The sequence below is a fragment of the Eutrigla gurnardus genome (assembly GCF_963514095.1).
Source record: "Eutrigla gurnardus genome assembly, chromosome: 1".
Taxonomy (NCBI): domain Eukaryota; kingdom Metazoa; phylum Chordata; class Actinopteri; order Perciformes; family Triglidae; genus Eutrigla; species Eutrigla gurnardus.
In genome coordinates, this window is record NC_139915.1 from 8,078,917 (window position 1) to 8,099,820 (window position 20,904).

A 20,904-nucleotide genomic window follows, 5' to 3' on the forward strand; every position below is an offset into this window, starting at 1 on the left:
CCCCTCCATCTGAAGGCTAATTAGTGTGACAGCACTCAGACTGTCACACATCATCACATACCATTGAGCTCTAGCAGCCACGGCACCGCAGCGGTGGATAAGAGGGCAGCTTCACTGCCAATGTCTGCTGCCAGATGTGGCCGGATCACCAGCAGGCAAACCGTTATGTGAGGTTTTGCAAAGAGGGCCTGAATAGTGTTGCAGCTGCTGGATCATTTTGACTCTTCTCTTTCATGAAGCTCAATGAATCAAATCTGCTGTTTTTTTGCTTCCACATGAATATGTAAAGACCGAGAACAATGTGTTTAAAAATAATCCCCTAAATTTGCAAGCAATACTCTCGAAAAACTGTCAATTATTTGTTTATTTTGTCTGTCTACCCTTCATAGGCTGGCAGGTAGACAGGCAGGTAGACAGGCTGGTGGGCTCACCTTTGTGCTTCCCCTTCCTCTCCTTCTTGTCACTGCCTGTCTGTGGAGTGGAGCTGGCTGATGCTTTGCCCTTTTTGGCTGAGCGAGGCGCCTGTGTGTCCGCTGTCACCTTCACCTCCTCCTGTTCAGCTTCTTGCACTAAACACATGGAGATGAGACGGAGAGGAAGAGACATGGCAGAAGTTACAGTGACCAAAAGGAAATTAGAAATAGAATGTCTGGCAGATAATAAAAATAATCATATAATGTATAGCAGTTAATACGGATGAGTGTTTTTTAAAGAGTTGCTGGCATGAATTAACAATATTGAAATATAAGTACATAAATGTTTAGCCAAAACCTTTAAAAGGCTGTGGTTGCACTGGTTTTTAGTTTTAACCTTTAAAAAAGAATTCTCTATTAAAAAAAAAAAAAAAATGTGAGTATGTGTTACAAAGGCAGTAATACATTACATATATAGTTTGTAATATATATATATATATATATTTATAATGAAGGTTGTTCATTATAAATATGGAAGGTCGTTTTTTCCATTTTTCAATGCCATAAACTTCCAACACAGTTCACATTCACTGAGTAGTAGTTCCCTTGTTGGGGGGGTGATGAGAATATTACTCCCCCTCTTTCATTACAATATCAGCATAGTGCAGAAAAGCATTTCGTTAATACATTGTCTCTTCTCTCAGCAGGAAATGGGACAGTTTGTGGCCTTGGGCCCAGAAACTGGTCCTCAGAACTGAGGATTAGATGGCTGCTCTGGTCTCTGAGTGTGGATAAGGAGACCTCATCAAACCATTCGTGCTCTCCAGTGGATAGATTTGCAGCACAGTGTAAGCACCTGCAATTTATGGTAAATTGGTACCTTACATTGGTTCTACGTGGGCTCTAATATGAAATGGTACTGTTCTTTTTTATTATTAATAGCATTAATAATAAGTGACTTTGAGAACTAGGATAAGTTTATTAGTATTAATTTAATACTAATACACTTTTCCTAGTTCTTAGTTTTTCGTGGTGCTTTAAATGTGCACAGATCGGTCTCTGATGTGGTTTGGGAGAGAGTTCTACGGGAACGAGTGTGGTGGTGGAGCAGGTCGGTGAGGTAGGACGGGGCCTGGTTGTGGAGGGCTTGGAGGAGGAGCTTGAAGCAGATGCGTTGTGGGACAGGAAGCCAGTAAAGCTGCTGGAGGACAGGGGTTATGTGGTCATGGGAGCAAGAGCGAGTGTTGAACGTACTGGAGTTTAGTGAGGAGTTTGGATGGCGAGCCGTACAAAATGCTGTTGCAGTCATCAGGACTGGAGGTGTTCAAAGGAGAGGTTACAGATGTTTGGGGAGAGAGGCGGAGTGGGGTTGGCACTGGGTTATGTCTTTTTTATTAACTATTTTTAGTTTGACGTTTAGCAGTGGAACATAGTATACCGTTCTGATTGGGAGGAAAAAAAGAAAGAAGATCTCTTTCAGCCCAATAATAAATCCATCATTTAAATCCAACAATCCAAGATCTTTAGTTGCGCAATCCAGAGTTTCTTAAACTATGTGTTTGAGCTTCCTGCATCAACAGAGTCCCAGAGGAGCGTGAGTCTCTACTCACCATGATAGATGGTGCTGCTGTTGCTGCTGAGGTAGGATTCCACCAGCGGAGCCTGTTCTTCACTCTGTTTGGTCCGACGGGTGCGAGATCTCCCGTCCACATTAGACTGGACCATCAGCGGCTCCTGCCTCTTCTTCTTCTGCTTCTGGTCCAGGAGCGCTCGCTGTTGTACGTGTCCATGCACACAAACATTCCCATGAACAAATGAAATGAAGGGACAGGTTTCAGCAAATGAAGGATGTCACGCCCCCAATTATGCATCATTATAAGGAGTCATTATTAAGGTCACTGAAGTAAGTAACAATGAAGAACAACCTGTATAATTGTCGGGCCTTATTTAACCAGATAGTCAGGAAACATGTACGTTTTTGCACATACTGTACTGCATATACATTTCTAAACAAATTAGCCTCACTGTGATTGTGTAATAATAATAATATAATTGTTTATGAACCCCTCACTAATAATCAGTAACCCATGTCAACATCTTCAAGAGGCAAAGCTTTATTCTACTATTCCTGTGAAAAACAAACAAAATGTTTTCCATTTTAACCTCAATCTCTTTATGATAATCATTTCTGAGGCAACACACATTTTCTTGTAAGCACTCCTCATACTGTAGGTGGAGTGTTGGGCTTTAAAGGGTAATAACACAGTGTCACTTAAGTGCGTTAAACCAGGACAACAATGTGAAGCTGCTCGAAGCACTTTGACCCGAGGCGGGTTCCAGCGATTCATCTGGACTAACTGTCAGCTCTATGCGAGTCTTCAAACCAGAGCTCATCAAATATTTAAGGTTTCTATTAGTGGAGGAGTAAAGCTGCAGAGCACTGGAGCGATACGGTATCGCCTGTTAAGCTCACATCTTTGCCATCACAGCAATAACAAGAGGCACATTTACATAGCACGTGTAGTTGATGCTCAGGGCGTCAGCATGTGGGAACGGGGCAAAGGTCTGAGAAGCACTCAAGCTTCTCTCCCTTTGACGAATAGAATACTTTTTTACATCACACTGTACTTTAAACCTTGAAGCAATACTTCACTCATTTGCATTAAGCTTTGTATCGTTAGAAACCTGGTAGTAGTTTTGAATGGTCCTGCATCTTTTCCTGATTTTCCCCAGAGACGGGAGATCTCCGTATTTTTATTCTGAAAAAAAGCCGCCGATGACAAAAATGTCATCATATTGCGTCATGGGAGGCTGCTTTGGTTCTAGGGGGTACGACTACAACACTAGTTCCTCATGTTTTCAACCCACCTATAGGGCGGCGGAACCCACTGAGACTACAGACCTATCACAGATCAGTGGGAGTGGCCAACCCAAACCCCTCCCCTCAGTGTTCCACGATTCGACGAGGCGGGAGTGGGAGGGGACGAGGAGCAGGGGAGACGAGGGGATTGGATGGAGGGTACGAGCCAATGGGAGCCTTTCGGAGCAATGGCTCCCATTGGTCAACTTCTATGCAGGCCTACGGCTGATAGACCGAATGGATTTTTATTCCAAGTAAGTCTTCAAAAATAACAGAAAGCGTGAAATGAAGAGTCAATTTAAGAAGTATTATAGTTTCATGCCTCAATAAATCATTAATCAATACATTTTCTGAATTCACTACACACAAAAATACAAAAACACATCTTGCAAAAGCAAATACTGCAATCAAAACTATATAAAGTCTTCTAAAATGCCATTTTTGCATCACAACTTTACACACAAACACCACTTCAATAGCTCTTTCCAGAAACAGTATTATCTAGGGTCTTTGGCATTTTGAAGCCCGCTATAAATATAGACTATGAACACAAAGGCAACGGGGACACAAACAAATGTGTTCATTCTCAATACTCATATACTCAGACACAATGACTTGAAGCTGACATGAACATATAGATACTGTAGTGAAGCGTAAACCAAATACAGTATAGAGTCCAGTTTATGGCGGTCAACCTGGGATTTCTATGTGATTTATTTGGTTGCAGGTGTTTTCACAGGTGCATTCTGGGTGCAGGGAATTGGTAATTGAGTGTGGTATTTCTATGGCACTTTTTAGCAATAGATGCCAGAGATAGTGGTTTCAATCTTTGTGCCTATCAGTCTTTATGTCTTGGCTATTACAAAAAAACTTATTTTCATCAATGAGGCTATGGCTATAATGCATTTGCCAACATTTAAAATGCTTCTGTTTTCTAATAATTGGCTTTAGGTTTTGTCCATATTAGTTACTGGACTTCTACCCACCCTCTCATTACCACTCCACCCAGAGAGATAATGAGCCCTAACTGGCCATTTGTGGCCTCGTGATGGAGCAGCGGAAGTGTGTGTCATTATAAGACTGCCCTGTTCTAATTGATTTTGCCTCTGTGTTATTATCAGAGCTGCTGAAGAGCAGCACAGTCTTACCTGTCTGTCCAGTTTCTGCTGTCGGAGGTTGGTGCCCTCATCATCTAAAGTGCTGCAAAGTAGAGAGAGAGAGAGAAAAAAGTGATGTTAAATGCTGAAAAGTGCTCTTCAGCTAGATGCTCGTAAAACATTTTCCAAACCGCTTTACTTAATCCACTCGCTAGTCTGAAATTGCAGCAGAAGATTGAACACTTACTGTATTTTAGTTCCATTTCACTTAATACACTCTTCATGGTAATGAAGCAGGTTGTAGATTTCTGGAAACTTTCTATTTGCTGCAGGACCATTTGTTTTCACATTGAGACCTAAATTACCCTCTTTATATATGCATTCCCTACTTTACTTTACATCCTCATGTTAAAGTTCTGATGAAAAATATGTATTAAAGAATAAATTAATAAAAAACATGTTTGAGAAGATGTACAGGATATAATGTACAAGACACTCTGGAGAGTGTTACTGCAGAAAAATTGTAAAAGAGGGCAGCGCTGCAGAAATAAGTGCTATAGCATCTTGAATAAAGGAGTTTATAGCTTCCGGGTGGCTCATCTAATAGACACTGAAGCGGTTTAATGAGAGCACGTGTACTTTGATAGATGCAGCCCCTAAAAAACTCCCCCTCAATAATCAGAGCCAGGAGGGCTCTTGCAAAGCTGTCAGTTAGCTTCTCATCAGTGAGAACAACAGCCACATAACCAGAGGCGTCACTTGAACATGATGCTGTAAGTAATGTCATAGTGTCCAGAAAAAAAAAACAACATATTATGAAGCGGGCCCTGATCATTAATGAGAGCAGAGGAAGGGTTTGGTTTGGTCCTTGGTTTCCATCGCTGAGCTGTGGCAAAGATGTCCTTGAGTCAACCGTGTCCCCTTTCCTAAACAGCTCCTCCTACCACGGACATGCTGCTTTATTTCCTTGAAATATAATTTGATTTTAGGGTTTTGCTTTTTCCCCTACAGTAGATGGATTATGGAAACGTTTAATAGCAAATGACATGCTCTGTTAGTTCATTTGCATTTGCAAAGCTTTCAAAAAAAAAGTGTTGCAGCTGAGATTTTTGCGAAATCGACAAGAAGGCGTAAATAAACATAAATAAAAGAGCAACTGTGACTGGAAGTACAGATCTGCTTAGCATGGAGGACGTTATAAGTGCAGCAAACAACATTGTCACTGCGTTTCCTGGAATCCATGACTCACACTTCAGAAACGCATCGAACATATGGACAGCAGCGTCTGTCAAAAGAAAGGCAGAGACAGACGCTCCGACGACGGGGGCGACTCGTATACCATACCGATTCGTACAGATTTGTAGAAGCCCTTTGAGGCACATTTAGGTTTTGGGGCTAACTGAAGAGCAGCTGTCCTTCACCTCCACTGTTCACCTTCAAGAGACAGGATGTGATGGAGAGGAGAAAGACTGCATGTGCCCAGTATCGCCACAAACTAGATGAATGGACATTGTTAGCTACAGTGATCACCCTCTCAATCCTAAATGTCTTTCAGCAGGTTGTTCTGTTGGTGCTGCAGAGAAATATGACAAATGTGACAGATGCTACTATTTTTTCATGAGCAGTCTCGTGTCCTCTAATTATTTAATATCTGATGCAATGCAAAGAGAAAGCGAGCACAAAACAAAACGGCGGAGGATTCACTGCAGCGGCACCATCGCGTCCCAGCAGCAAAGCACACAATAGACCGCACAATAGCAAGCATGCATCTGATCTCGGCCTCTGAAGACGATTCTCTGCTTCCCTGAGCAGATTGTTCTCAAACAACTGGGTGATATCTTTCTCTACGAGAACACCAGGATTGACTTGAACATTTGATTTAGTGGTGCACTGCACCGTGATGCCACTGGCCTAAGCGGACCCCTAAAGGTCAGTGTGGCGCAAGCAATGTTTCACTTCCCCGTTCCTCTCTCTACCACAGAATGCTTTAAAAGGGACATTACAACAAACTTATATACGACCCACAAGCTGTGACATGACAACACACCCATGTGACACGCAGGCTCATTCGAATACATCGCCGCCCATCTCAGTTATTTCCACCCGGCTTGAGAACTACCTTGGGTAGGTGCACTCACAAGCCAATCAGAGCAGACTGGGCTTTTTCAGGAGGGGGTTTTTAAAGAGACAGGCACTAAAATGGATTGTTTCAGAAAGAGCTTCAATACTGGTATTTCCAGACAGAATATAACCTCTTTAAAGCATATATGCAGAGATAAATGCAGGTTGTTTGGGGTATTTTAATGTCAGGAACATTAATAAATAGACTGTTTCATAAGTATGTGAGATGTCATGATATTTAGGGAGAAGAAACAGTCGTTGGAGACCTAATGAAAGAAAAGAGAGCTGAGAACACAGTAATGAGGCTTTTTCCTATTTCCTTGCTTTTACTGAAGAGCTATTTATTTTTAATCAAACAAAGTTTAATTTAAAAATCCCAAAACATTATTTTATTTTTGGTAAGACAATAAAATACACCAATATTGATTTTATGAGCCATATTTCTCAAATGTAACCTGTAACCTTCCCCCCCGTTATGCCTGGAAGAATAAGTGAAACTCAACAAAGTTATAATTTGACAGACGCCAGCCCTTTCTTGTTACATGGTTGACGGTAACAGCACTTGATTTCCACATTCCTCTCTCTTTTTTATTGTTTGTTTTGATTCGTACATTTGTGACACAACACAAACTTCCCCACAGGTCCCTGCTGCTGTGGAGGATCAAACCCCACCAGAGTTTTACTGTGGCCTCCGCCATGCTGCCTTTGACTCTGCTCTCCAATTAGCTGCAAAAAAGCGCAGTAGATTAATGATTCAAACGGCTGATTATTTATCCAGCACAAGTGATTGGCTGGTTGCTCTCTGTTTCCAGTCGTTCCTTTTCACCGACTGAGCTTTTAATCACAGTCGACAGGCTCTGATTGTTCCTTCAGCCTGTGAAGCTGGGCATCTCGGAGACCCCTGAGAAACCTCAACGCTTCCTAATTACAGGGCAATGAGAGGTTTTCTCCACAAGAGTTGGAGAGAATGACCTCCAGCGGAAGTGGAAAGGATGAAACATTTTTCCAGCACCCTAAACTATGACTGAAATGCTGTTGTTTTAATGGTATTGTGTTTAATTTTACCTTTTAAAAGGACTCTGTTACATATGCAGCTTATGACATGCAGGCAACTCATTTCTGCATCTTCTTAATGAAAAGTGTTATTTCATTTTCTGTTGTCGTCCGAGTAATATGCACGTGTTAAAAAGCCATATTTTTCTCTCAACAATTAAAAACCTTTCATGCATACTGCCTGAAGCGGTATAAACAATATGGCATTCAAATGATAAATGGCTATCTCGTGCATTTGCATAATCAGTTTGGTTGATTCCACATTGCTGATTAGTAATAGCTACAACATAATCAAAAGCACAATGCATTTCAAGTTTTGTGTATGAGTTATAATGTTCCATTTTCTACTTGTCAATGCTATCTCGCAGCTTGATTAATGCCAACTGCGGCAAATCTGTTCATTCCCCATAAAGCCTCTCTGGGCCGTCATAAATAAAGCTAACAGGTGGTTTGTCAACATGGTTTATGAGCATTTTATACTGTTTGCGCCTGTGTCAGAAGCCTGAACGTTACGGTGACAGTGAATAGTCCGTCCCGACGACAGCATGTTAGATCACTCAATGAATATTCAGTCCATCTGCACCAGCGACTGTAGTTTGACGACAAAGGCCGACACAGATGCAATGAAAACGTATTTACCTCCCACTCTCTGTCAGACATACTGACAAACAAAGCACTCCACGTCTGTAATCAGAGTAATCAAGTGTGTGAATAGGCATCAGACGGGAAGATAATGATTCAAACAGAGCTGTCCCAGTGGAGGTCAAACAGCTCATTATTGTGGAGAGTCCCTGGTCACTCTTGTTCTGCAGCACACTGATAGCAAGGCTCAAAAAGAAGCTTTCTAATCTATTTAAGGAACAACACTAAAGGTACAAGAAGGGCACAAATAACAAGTGTGAAGAAGGAAGGCTCAGTACAATATTTACTGACGATGTGTTGTGGTTACTAGTCTTCCATCAGGGCAAGGGAACATCTAGAGAACATCTTGTATTTATCAATAAATTCTTCAATGGACCCAAGTGTGAAAAGTCATCTCTTTCCATTAAAACAAAATGTCTAAATTAAATTGTCAAGTACAACTATTTGGTTGCAGTCTGATTATGTTTAAAGACAAATGTTCTGATCCATCATACTTTTTGACTGCCTGTATGCCCTTATATAAATCAGAATTAATTTGTAAATTACAATGTTTAAAATATTGTGAGGACAAAAGATAAACCATTTGCATAGCTAACATTTTTAAAATACAATTTTGTGTGAAAAAGTATTTCTTAGTGTCATGTGTTAAACCAAAAGTCAACACTGACTTATTATTAACATATTAATTTTAACCATGATCTTCTACTATAAACAAGTAGCTCATATATATTTTGTTGCCTAAACCTACGCCGTTTTTCTTACAGTTTCAATTCCCAACATTAATCCTGTTTAAAAGTACTCCGTTTCACACCATGCACCTGTCACTGGTCACATATTATTAATGAATATGTTATATTTGCCGTCGTTAGCAAACGGCCTACTCTGTCATTGAGGTATGAGGACGTGTTGACTGTAACATAAGCACTATATTTACAGTAAATTGCACTTTACACTCTAAGTTTGAGGAAGCACCGTTTCCAGGCAGAGGGTGCGAAATGCACGACTGATTATAATCTCTTAACTGCACACTTCACACCACAGCCTTTTAACCTATAAACTAAATATGACTGTGATGAAACACACTAATATAATATCAACATTTCTTATCAGCCCTTCTCTTGCAAGGCAATTTCTGGGACAGAGGCGGCCGTTTGGGACTAATCTACCTAATCTATCATTAAATACAAGAATGTTAATGCCCGCCCTACAAGCAGACCGCCTCGGCACCGTTTTGACTTTCTCCGTAACCTCTGTGTTGCATTAGATGCACAGAGGTTGTTAAATAATCTGGTATAATTATACCATTTTCTCATGCTAACGTTGCACTGGTTGCAGAGAATGAGCAGCCCAGCGGGCAGCGACAGGTTCCTGGAGAGCAGACAGCCACTCCGGAGACGCGAGGGTTTGTGCTGGATTCGAGTTTCTACAGCTGCAGTGGTCCACCTCCAACGTGCCAGGGAAGTAGTCTCTCATTTGTTGTTTAATAAAAATGACATTCATCAAACATATTTGTCAGAAGTGGGTGTGGTTTCATCCCTCCGGGCCCTGAGCCCCGGCCCACTTTTTTGCATTTTTCAAAATTACGCTTTAAAATGTTGTCTGCTGTTGCAAATTTAATTTAGATCAACATTTATTTATTTTCAAAATGAAAATTGAATTTGACATTTTGATTTGGACACAACAATAGTGTATTATTCATTAACTCTGGGGAGGGATGGATTACACTGTTATCAGTCCCTCCCACACGCCTCTCCACACTTAAAATAGTTTCATATGCATCACCAGGTTTTATATGCGTGACCGTCAGACTGATGATTCTGCAGCAGCACCTGGCGTCACTGGAGGACAATCCACCATGCAGCACGTTTTCATTTTCATTTTGCAATGCATGAAATTTGATTGTGAGAACATTAATCTGATGAACACCTTCAATGACCCGAACTGACCTTGTCGTCAAAGTAAATCAAGCTGATGCGGACAAAATGTGGCATTATAAGAGAACAGATATGGATCATGGCATTACATGTCCGAGAAAGTGCATTAACCCATGTCGGATATGATTTTCTACAAAAGTAAAGTGATATTATATTAAATGCCTTTTTGTCAGAACACCAATTGCACATTTTCTTTTGTCAGGAGCTTACAATTTCTGCTTTCTTTGCTGGCTTCCCTTGTCATAAAAAAACTGGAGCTTTGCACAAGTCTTCCACTACTGAAATGCTAATCTGACTCCCCACAGAGAATAACTGCTGAACAACTGCAGTTTCTTTGTGGAAGTGTGTTTGTGAGCTATTTTTCCCATCGTTTTGTGAATTTCTGTGAACGCATGCACAGCGTATCTCTAACGAGATGAGAGAGCCACATAGTGCAGCTGTCTCCTCCATCTCTGGCCATGCATTTTTCATGACAGCTTTGCCGGATGAGGAACTCATCATTGAGGAACCACCAATCTGTGTGCCCCACTGACACTCAAATGGTATACTCCATAAGATCATTTTTGGACACTGAGAGTGGTTAAGGTCCTGTTTTATATCATTATCATCAGATAAGCTATTAGCATTATTTTATCAAACAATAGAGGGAAGGGGAGAAACGTCAAAATAAAGAATGAATACTTTTTTTGTTCCATGACTTCAGAGAATGCTTTAAGTAACCTTGTTGTGTTGTCCTTTCCATCTCTTTAATTTAATTCTGAAATGTATGGATTCACACCGTAACTTATAGCAACCGCGGGCCAATGGCATCAGCGTAAGCAAGGAAACCATGGCAATGGCTATTCAATCAGAGCAAAGAGCCAGGAGCATAGTACTGTACTTGAACCGATAAAAGCAGATATACGTTTTCCAGCAAGATACTAAAAGCTCATAAATACTCACACTTTTGCCATTTCCAAAAACGTGCTTCACTACAGATGGCAGGATGAGATTCACAGCAGCATACAATACAGACAAGTTGGGCAGAAACTTCCTCACTGATTTTAAAGATCACCAAATGAAAATATGAACGTGACTCCACATCATATATTCATAATCACATTTTAATCAAACGTATTCTTTTGAAACCAATAAAACTGCACTATTTCTGAATCAAATTATAGGCAGTTTTACATGTGAATATAAGGAGGAAAGAGAATATTCTTCTGCCTGCGAACCAAATCCAAACCTCAGCAGTTTATGCAGCTTTTGCATTTTTCCATGTGATATTTGGTGGTTCGATTAAACATTTTTGAAAAAACAATATTATGCCACCGGGGGGGGGGTTCAATCCATATTATTTGCTTTTATTGTGCCAATTCAATGTTAACATTATCAGTCAGATCTCCATGACTGAACACGCGCTCAGATACACAAGACACACACACACACACAAACACACACACACACACTGCTTCAAAAGATGGAACATTGTGCCCTTTTCTCCCGCGCTCTCGGGCATGTGGTACAGTACCTGTAGGGAATCCAGTCGGACGAGTGCTTGGAGCTCATTCTGTTATCAATCACTCTGACTGCTGCTGCCTAACTGCGAGGCTAACGGCCTGCAACAGCACCAGTGCAAGTGGCTACGAGGTCTGATGACAGCGATCACAGCCAGAGAGCCCACATCGCCTGTTCATCCTCTGCACACAGCCCTATATTCCCCAGCCTGCCTGTGTTTCTTCGTATGTCCTCTCGCTGTGGGGCAGCAGATGACTAACAATCCAGACAGACAGCCGCACTCCTCAGTCATGCACACCGAGCACATGAAATAGCCGTTTTCTTGTCTCCCATGTGGACGCTTCCAGTCAATGCCTCTCCTCTTCTCCTCTCCCATCCGCCTCCTCTGCTCCGGCTCAGTGCTGGCTCTCTTCCCTCGCTCTCACTCTGTAGGCTCTATCTAAATCTCCCTCCGTTTCTTGCCCTTTAAATCCCCCTCCCCTCCCCTCCCCGTCCTTCCTCTCTCAGTCCAGATCTCGCTCTGTGCCACACTTCCCAATCTATCTCTCGTTATCTCTTGTGTAGCATCACCTACAGCAGCATCGAGTGCAAAGCCTCAAGCAGAAAAAAATAAAAAATTATAGAGAGTCCCCTTTGTCTTTCCTCTTTGATGTTCCTTCTACGCTATTCCCGTGCGGTGCCAGCCCCCCTCTCTCCACACGCTCCCTCTCTTTCTGATGCTCCGTTTCCACACTGTCAGTGTTGCACGAGGCATGTAAAGCAGGGACTCAGATGTGTTTTTCTGCACCATAATTTATTTATTCTCTCAGAGTAAGAGGCATTAGCATATGACTGTGCAGACTAGTGTTAACAGCCTTTAATTCAACACTCTCCACAGCCAGACAAAGGCACCCTGTGATAGTGCCACAGCACTGATCCTCTCTCTCACACACATCTGCTTCCGCCCTCCGTCTGCCGCCCCTCACTGTCACCACACAAACACACATCACTCACTGTGTTCCCAGGGTTATTCAGGAGTCTATCTATAGACAGTTAAACCGAGCGGCTTCCTTGTAACAAAACTGCTTTACAAGGGCTCGATTCAGGAGTGGGAATACCTCCGTTCTAAGTGTCCAAGCGCGTGTGCCGATTTTAAGGAAAGGAAAACCGTCGGAAATCGAGCTTGGCAATTATTTGGGGTAGAAAATATAGTGCTCGTGGGTACAGATGAAAGCGTCTTCCCATCTACTGATTTCCCTCAAAACAGCTTTGAGATAAATTTTTGATTTGCTGCATTTCATCATGCATTGAAGTGCAAACACACACTCACACACACACACACTGAAGATCACTGAGGCATTTGTGTTGTGCTGGAGCTCCTATTGTCGTATCTACATTCTCCCAAGGCCACATTGAACTTTCTTGTGCTGAGCAGACGAGAGACATTGTGCCACGTGGTAAAACTGTAATATAGCATTCATCATTGTGGAAAAAATGTTATTTACTTCAGAAAAAACTAGTCAAACAGGGTAGTCACTATTAAGGGCATTCAGGCATCTTCCCTCAATTATTCATTCGTTGCCTGAAAAACAAGAATCTGTGGTTCAGTGGCAGACTAAGGAAACATGGAGAAATGGAAACATCAGTGAAAACCAACAGAGAAATAAAGACATTTCTGTTTCTGAGGTGACAAAAGTGGTTTAAATCACAGCGTTATTCATTCCTTACATTTAATAGAATTTCTAAATAATTGATATCTTATTTAATATTTCTTATTATGCACTCATTCCTTGTGTGGTGTTGACTGTACAAGGCAAAACATGGTGAGTGACAGAAATGTCCAATTGATTTTCATATGGTTTACAATATGTGACTTTTAAATGGCTTCCACAATTCCAAAACTATTAGCTTGAAATGATAACAATCTGAAATCTTTTCTTCAAAGCGAACTAGTCAACACACGGGATGGTCCATCCAAAGAATATATATTAAAAAAATATCTATAGGAGAACTTGATTTGATTCTCCTCCAGCACCGACAGCATCAAAGCCCAATGAAACAGCTTTCCTGAAAACACAGCGAAACATTGATTGCATTCTCCAATGGTATGGCCTTTCAAAAATGTCAAGTCACAAAGGTGTTGTGTTCTCACTCGGACAGAAAGAAACTGTTGACAGAACGTACGACGGTAAAATCAGCTTACATAAAATTCCAAACAGATCGACCTCGTTTCTGCCACCACGTCACTAAATAAACAGAAATGTTTGAATATAACAGAGGGCCGGGGAGTCGAGTGGATCCCTTTCTTTAAGAAGGTTCAGAATATAGTAGACAATTTTTTGGTAAATAGCGTTCTAGACTGGTATAAAATATGACTCTATTATATTTCTGAGGAGCATGCTGACTGTTTGTATTTCACTGAAGTGGGCAGTAATGTCAGATGTCCCTCCTACACAGCTGCTGTTTCTTCTGCAAATTACACCATCGCAACTCCACTACAAGAAAAACCCTGGTCTTCCCTCATCAAACTGAGAAGCACTGTAAGACAGACAGTGTGGTGTCACCACAGGAGACCCATGGTCTTTCTGGGATTTATTGCATGATGTAATTATTGTCATGAACAACCTGCGTCATCAATACTCCTCAATGTTATTAAGGAGACGTCTTCTTTAGGAGCCACTCTGACGTCATATGAAACCGGGGCAACAGGACTCTATAGAGACACTCATTAAGTATGGCTATAGTATGGAGATACACGTAGAGGACTGTTGGCGATCCTCTGGGTTGGTTAATGGTTGCGTAGTCTGCATATGAATTGGTGTGATGAAAGTGGAAGTCAATGAAACAAGCCACTCCGCTGAGAAACAGGTGTAAACACAGCACCCTGCTTAATATCTCATGCTGAAGGGAGGACTTTGAAGTTTGGCCACGAGAGACTTTGAAATGGGAGGGAGGCTGACTTTCATATCATTTCATGGAGGCAAAAGTATGTTTTCCTGCTAAACAGAGAGCTTTCTTTCTCCCCCTCACAACCTCCAGCCTAATAGCCATTACAGCATTAAACGGCAAACGATAAGATCCTCTCGGCAAATTAGATTTTTCCAGTCCAGAGTTTGTACAGAGTTTCCCCAGAGGCATTTTATTGTTTGTAACAGAAAGCCAGCGGTACCAGTAATTATAATAATGGTCCTGGCAAAGAAGGCACAGACACTAATGTGAAAATGGATCTCTGGTTTGTCTTAGTCTGACTTGCTGAAACGCAGCTGCAGAGCACACAGCCTTAATAATAAAGCAGCCTGATCAGGCATGCCGGACATGTGCCAATTCATGACATTTGTGTTTGTATGGGTAAAACAGTGTTGCCACAGCTTGTGAGTTCCCAACGTGCAAAAACAAACTCTGTGTCCATGTTTTGCCGATGTTCCCACACAGACATATACATCACTACATAACAGTGGCTTCATTTCTTTCCAGCTGCCGGTGCCTCACTCCCATGATTCCTCCGATTGACTGGACTCACAGCAACGGTGTGTTGCCACGCATCTCAATGCAAGATAGGAATCTGCCTGTGAAGCTGGAGACTCTGGAGGATTGAAGGGATGCTCCTCCTCCTCCTCAAGTGCATACTTCAAAAATGCAATGTCTCACCCCTGACCTCACAGATAACACAACAAATGGTGCTTGGGGAGGCTCTCCTCAACTTGTAAAGAAATACACAAGGAAGAGCAAATGAGGTGGTAAATACCAGCGGTAAAGTCCTATGATATCTGAATTTATAGTGAAAGCTTTGACGTATAAAATATGATGGACATTTGGAAAACATTTGACAAGGTTAATGGCAAATGCATGTGTAGAAAGGAATGGTACACAATATGTTGTGGCCAACCACATACCAGGGATGTCAACGAGAACGAACATGATGATGATGATGATTCAAGAGAAAAGCTGCATTTGTGCGTTGCATTCGGAGGCGGTTTTTGAATCGATCCACAAACTCGTATGACGTACATGCAGTCTTGAAACGCAGCCTTGGAATGAGGCAATTAGGACACACCAACGAGTGAGTCACTGACTGTGTTTACATTACATCACATCACACACGGGAGCACGCCGCACTTCACAGGGACTGGAGGCAAGCCGAAGGATCCAATCAGCAACACATCGGTAGACGGTGTTTAATAATGCTCACCTGTTGAATTACGCATAAAGAAAAGGGACAAAAGGAGTAAGGATCAGAGGAATGAATGGGGGACAACGGATGTTAGGGAGAACATCTTGTGAGCGAGTGCTCCTTGATGTTCCACAAACATAAATCATTTTGAAAGCTCAAACATGCGGAACTGTACAGACCTCTTGGAGACTGAAAAGCCCTTCTTTTGTAAGAGCTTTGAGTGGAATAGGAAACTGATTAATTAAGTGAACATTGACGTCATGCAAACAGATTTCTACAGTAGTCGTGCTCCTGGAAAATCTTTGGAACTACTTTAACTAGTTCATCTCTTTCAGGAAAGTAGCCAGTAGACAAAGTTACACATTTTCAAAAGTGGGATTCATTGCATAATCAAGCTACTTCTGACTTGAGATACCGTTTGGAAATCTCCACTATTGTCAGATAACATAAGGTTTTGTTCGAATCATGGTGGAGTGCCAGGCTTAGTGTTGTTGCAATAAAACCACCTGGAATTAATCACATAATACACAATATAATTAAAGCTGATTACACATATGGACTGGCGGATTAAAAATATCCCACTCTCAGCCAGGAACAGCCCACCGAGGCCCTCTATGAATCAGCGGCAGTCTGACGTTCCATTTAGAGGATGAGATCATCGTTTATAGATGGAGACCTAGAAAAATCTCCCCATACAAATACTCAAAGAGAGCGAGGGTGGGTGGCTCAAACCAGAAAGGCAGCCTTGGAAGGTTTCTGTGAGGCATAAACAGTGGCATCATTATTATAAGGGGAGTTGTAAATCTTAGAGACGGGGAGAGAGAGAGAGAGAGAGAGACTAAGGGCTAAGTGTTTGTGAGTGTGCGGGAAAAGTGCAGTCTCAGTCAGTGTGTGTGTGTGTGTGTGTGTGTGTGTGATAGAGAGAGAGAACTTATGCAAGCAACATAATGAAAAGTAAATGAGCATATTGGTTTATATCCGGTATTGATTCTCTCTAATGTGGGCAACGAGGGCTTACGGCAAATTGTGGAAAATTAGAGTTTAGCATTCAGTTGCATGTTTTTAGCAACCCATTTTTGTGATGTAGGATCACATCTGGTGCACCTGACTGTATTAGAGCTGTCGATTTTCCTCTATAATACTATTCATACATATTTAATGCTCATATTCAGCCTATTATTAATATTAACTACACTACACAGGTTTATACGTTGCCAATGCCATTATCGGCAATGTGATTGTTTTACTTCCTGTCCACTAGAGGGCGCTCCAAAAACCAACAGGTGACAGCTTTTAGATAAGTAATAATTAAGGAAGTAAAACAACCACTTTGCCGTTCTCCTGGAGACACTGTGTCCCTGTTACCATGGCTACGCCCTCCTCGTCTCACCGTCGGCTCTACTTTCACTTCCTCACGTACATCCTGCTGTTGTAAGCCGATGGAGACGCGGGTCGATCTAGCTAGCAGTAAGCAGCATGAATGCATCTTTGTCATGACATCATCGCTTCTAGAGGTCCGTCGACATCTTTGTTTTCATTTCACGGCAGAAAACTTTATTGTTCATCAGACTACATGTGTCAAAATCAACCATTTATGCGAGAAGGCCAAGGCTCCTCGCCTTGGCCTTCTCGCATAAATGGTTGATTTTGCTAACATTAGAAAACAAGTTTCTAAAAAAAAATAATAATAATTGAATACTAATTTCAGCAATGCAGAGGATGAACAATTATATTCGATTCCCGGAGTTCATTCCAACAGTCCTAGTGTGTATGATTCTCTTTTCAAGACTGCAGCATGAAACTATGCGAAAGAATCAGCAGAGGGGCGACCGAGACACACACACACTACCGCACACACGCCCTAACGCACACACACAGTCCGTGAATCAACAACAATCCAACCGAGGGCATGCATTAAACATGATTTGGATTAGAAAATGTCACGCTGGATGAAACAGGGTCCCAGTGAGGCAGCCAGATGGACTGCTTCAATACACCAAAGTTCCTCTGCATCCTCCTTCCACACTATAGCTGTGTTTGTGTGTATACAGTACACTGTGCTGCTGCCACCTGCTAATGTCATGATGTCTGCAGGTGAAGCCAACGATACATAATTCTAGATACCTTTCTGCATATTGCATCTAATCTTTTAACGTCTATCTGAGGATCTAACACTGACTTTTAATTCAGAACTAATGCATCTTCCCTTTAACAGTTTCAAGGATTGATTGAAACTGAAGTGTACTCCCTGATTTAGTTCAGAGTTACAGTCGTCTTCAATCAAACTTCCTTCAGCTGTTACCTGTGAAATGTGGAATTTGGTTTTTAGCCTGTCCCCCACCTCGCCAAGACAGCTTGTATTCAGGCGTTGAGAAAAAAGAAAAAGAAAAAAAACTTGATCCATCTGTTCTGAACAAATTTGGACCCATTTGAAAATGACCTTCCATTTCTAAAGAACAGAAATAGTTGCTCCTTCAAGTTATTGGAGGGAATCATATTTGTGATACTTTTCCATCAACTTTTTGCCAAAAACAAAGTAGAGTCGCAATGACAACCTAATGCAGGCGGATAGAAAGCAGCTCTCCATCGTAGTCTTACTTGACATAAATGCTGCCTTTGAGCCCGAGTAGTTCAAGTCTTATTTGTCCAATAGATGTTTCTTGGTCTCCATGGGTAACGTTGTGTTCTCATCTGCTCCGCTGTTGTTTGGGGTGCCTCAAGGGTCAGTCCTCGGCCCTGTTCTATTCTCTTCGTCTCTCTTATTATCTGGCCCTTCGTTCCTCTTGGGCCAGATAATCAGTCGCTGTGGTTTATCCTATCATTGTTAGGCAATGACACTTAGCTAAACAATTTTTAAAAAAACACATGACTTCAGCAACCTGGACATCTGAAAACCCACTTTCATTTTTCAATTTCCTTATGTTTGGTTGTTGCTGCATGATTTCTTTGTCCTTAAGTGCAATGCATTTTAACATATTTTTTTAACTTTTAAATGTTTTGTTTTCTCTACTGATATTACTCATACCTCTATGTCACCTGTGCTAAAAATGATGCTTTATAAATGACTCTTAGAATCTAAGTTAAAGATTGTCAACTACAATCAAAGAGACAAATTTGCAGTTTTCCTCCATCCAAAACACCGACAGCTCATAACAGGACTGAGGATGGTCAGAGCAAGTCAAAAACATTGAATGTTAATGTGATCATTGTTTTACATTTCCTGAGGCAGATGTCTAGGTTTAAGGATGTCATGGTATACTGTATCTATACATTACACAGATATTCTTAAGATTTAATAAAGAACTACTTTTACATAAGTATTTAACCATTTTATGTTCCTTGACTCACATTGCAAAACTAGAAACTACTAGTGTAACAGTGGTTAATGACCCATCTTTGGTTCAAACAGAGGATAAAAGCAACATCCCATAAAGACTGAAGCAAACACATGCAGCTCACACCCTGCTGACAGAAAGGCAGCAGAGAGACGGAGATGTTAAGTGAGAGTGTCGTCTCGTCAGGTGCTGTACAGTGTGCGAGTCCTGAGTCTATCTTTAGAGGATTATTTTCATGTGACTCACTGTTTCTAAGCGCTTTCTGCTCACACCTCCTTTAAGTTTCATCTGAAACTCTCAAATTGTTTCTTTGCAGTTCGACACGCTCGCAGCTGTCATCTCCAGTTTGGAAACGCTCAGTAATTATGCCATGAATAATATGAGCAAATGACTGTGGATGAAAACAGCCTAAAAAACATCCTGAGACCCAGCAATTCATTTTTGTGGACATTACGTTTTTAACATCTCTCATACTATACATCTCTATTAAGTCCTGTTGTTCCTTAAAGAGGACAGCTGGGGCTTTCAAATGACACCACATGTTGGGGGTGTGGCCATCCCACCATCCGAACAGCACATTTTATGGAAAAAAGGAAGGTAAGCATGATATTCATAATTAAAACATGTTTCAATGTTATATTTTAATTGCTTCAAGTAACTTAAAATCTCAGGAATATTTGACTGACTTTTCAGAGCCGAGCTTATTTATTTTCATTAGAAAAACAGCTCATTTATAAATGTAGTCTGTACTGGACGTCAGGTGTTTTTACTGACTTTTGTTTGACATTTTTTCAGTAGACAGCTCTATGACAGAGGCACGCTTGAGAACATGGAAATCATGTTGTCCACTACAGTGGACATGTTGTAAAATTTAAATAAAATTAAGTTTTAAATTTTTTTCTTTGCAATATGTTTTTTTTTACCAACCCAGCACTTAATTTATGTAAAAAACAATTAAAAAATGTGTTTCCCCCTGGGTCTCAGGAGGTTAATGACACTGTTACTGCTTGTTCATTATGTTGAAGTGAAATATCTTCCCATGAAAAATGCAGCTGACCACGTGACGCTGACTGAGAGAGCCGTGCTAATGATGGCTTTTAATTCCAGGCAGAGATGGAGGCAGCGCTGTGGTGTGAATGTGTGCAGGCCTTGCATCCTAACTCAGCATCTCTCTCTCTCTCTCTCTCTCTCTCTCTCTGTATGTCACGCTGCCTCTTCTGACACACGCTGTGCTGCCGGTCCGCCCCTGTGTCCATGGCAACAACGGAGGCTAATTATCATTTAAAAGCTCACCGGTTAACCATAATATCGGCTAAAGGCACACATGCACAAACACTCACCAATTACCACCTTGTCATTTGCCACAGCTGGGATTAATCAACAGCTGGCTGCGCCGGCAGCGTGCAGCTACACCGCTGTGCTGCTGCAGTAAGTGGCGGTGCTGATTCCTCTCGACCAACAGGGGGACTCGTTGAACGGTGACATAAATGTGTAGTGATCACTGATGGACACGTGGAGGTGCTGTACAACAGCAGAAGCTTTGCAGAGCCCGTTTCCCAAACAATAACAGATTCCCACTTTGTGAGGATGGGATTTTATGCAAACATCTTCTACGAGAACAGCACTGACTTGTAGGGAGAATTAGTTGGAGTCACATTTGTGTATTTTTCATATTAGTTGTAAATGTTTGGTATTTTAAAGTATGAATTAACTCACATTTACAAATTTTAGAGTGGTAGACCAGTGAAAATGTGATGCAATGAAGCTTAATGTGCAATGTTGAAAAGTCACTGAGAGTC

General features: G+C 41.5%; 1 protein-coding gene across 3 annotated transcripts in view; it reads right to left on the reverse strand.

Annotated features, from left to right (window-relative positions):
* Positions 1 to 20,904, reverse strand: part of tub (TUB bipartite transcription factor) — a 39,632-nt gene that overhangs the window by 9,745 nt on the left and 8,983 nt on the right. For 2 of the 3 annotated variants that reach the window (XM_084014172.1, XM_084014173.1), the window contains exons 2-4: positions 4,422 to 4,473; positions 2,024 to 2,186; positions 432 to 569 (exon numbers count right to left, since the gene is read on the reverse strand). In XM_084014172.1, coding sequence (XP_083870298.1) covers positions 432 to 569; positions 2,024 to 2,186; positions 4,422 to 4,473 — 353 coding nt within the window. Of the gene's footprint in view, positions 1 to 431; positions 570 to 2,023; positions 2,187 to 4,421; positions 4,474 to 11,633; positions 12,034 to 20,904 lie in introns of those variants that run through there. The other variant, XM_084014174.1, reaches the window with a different exon arrangement.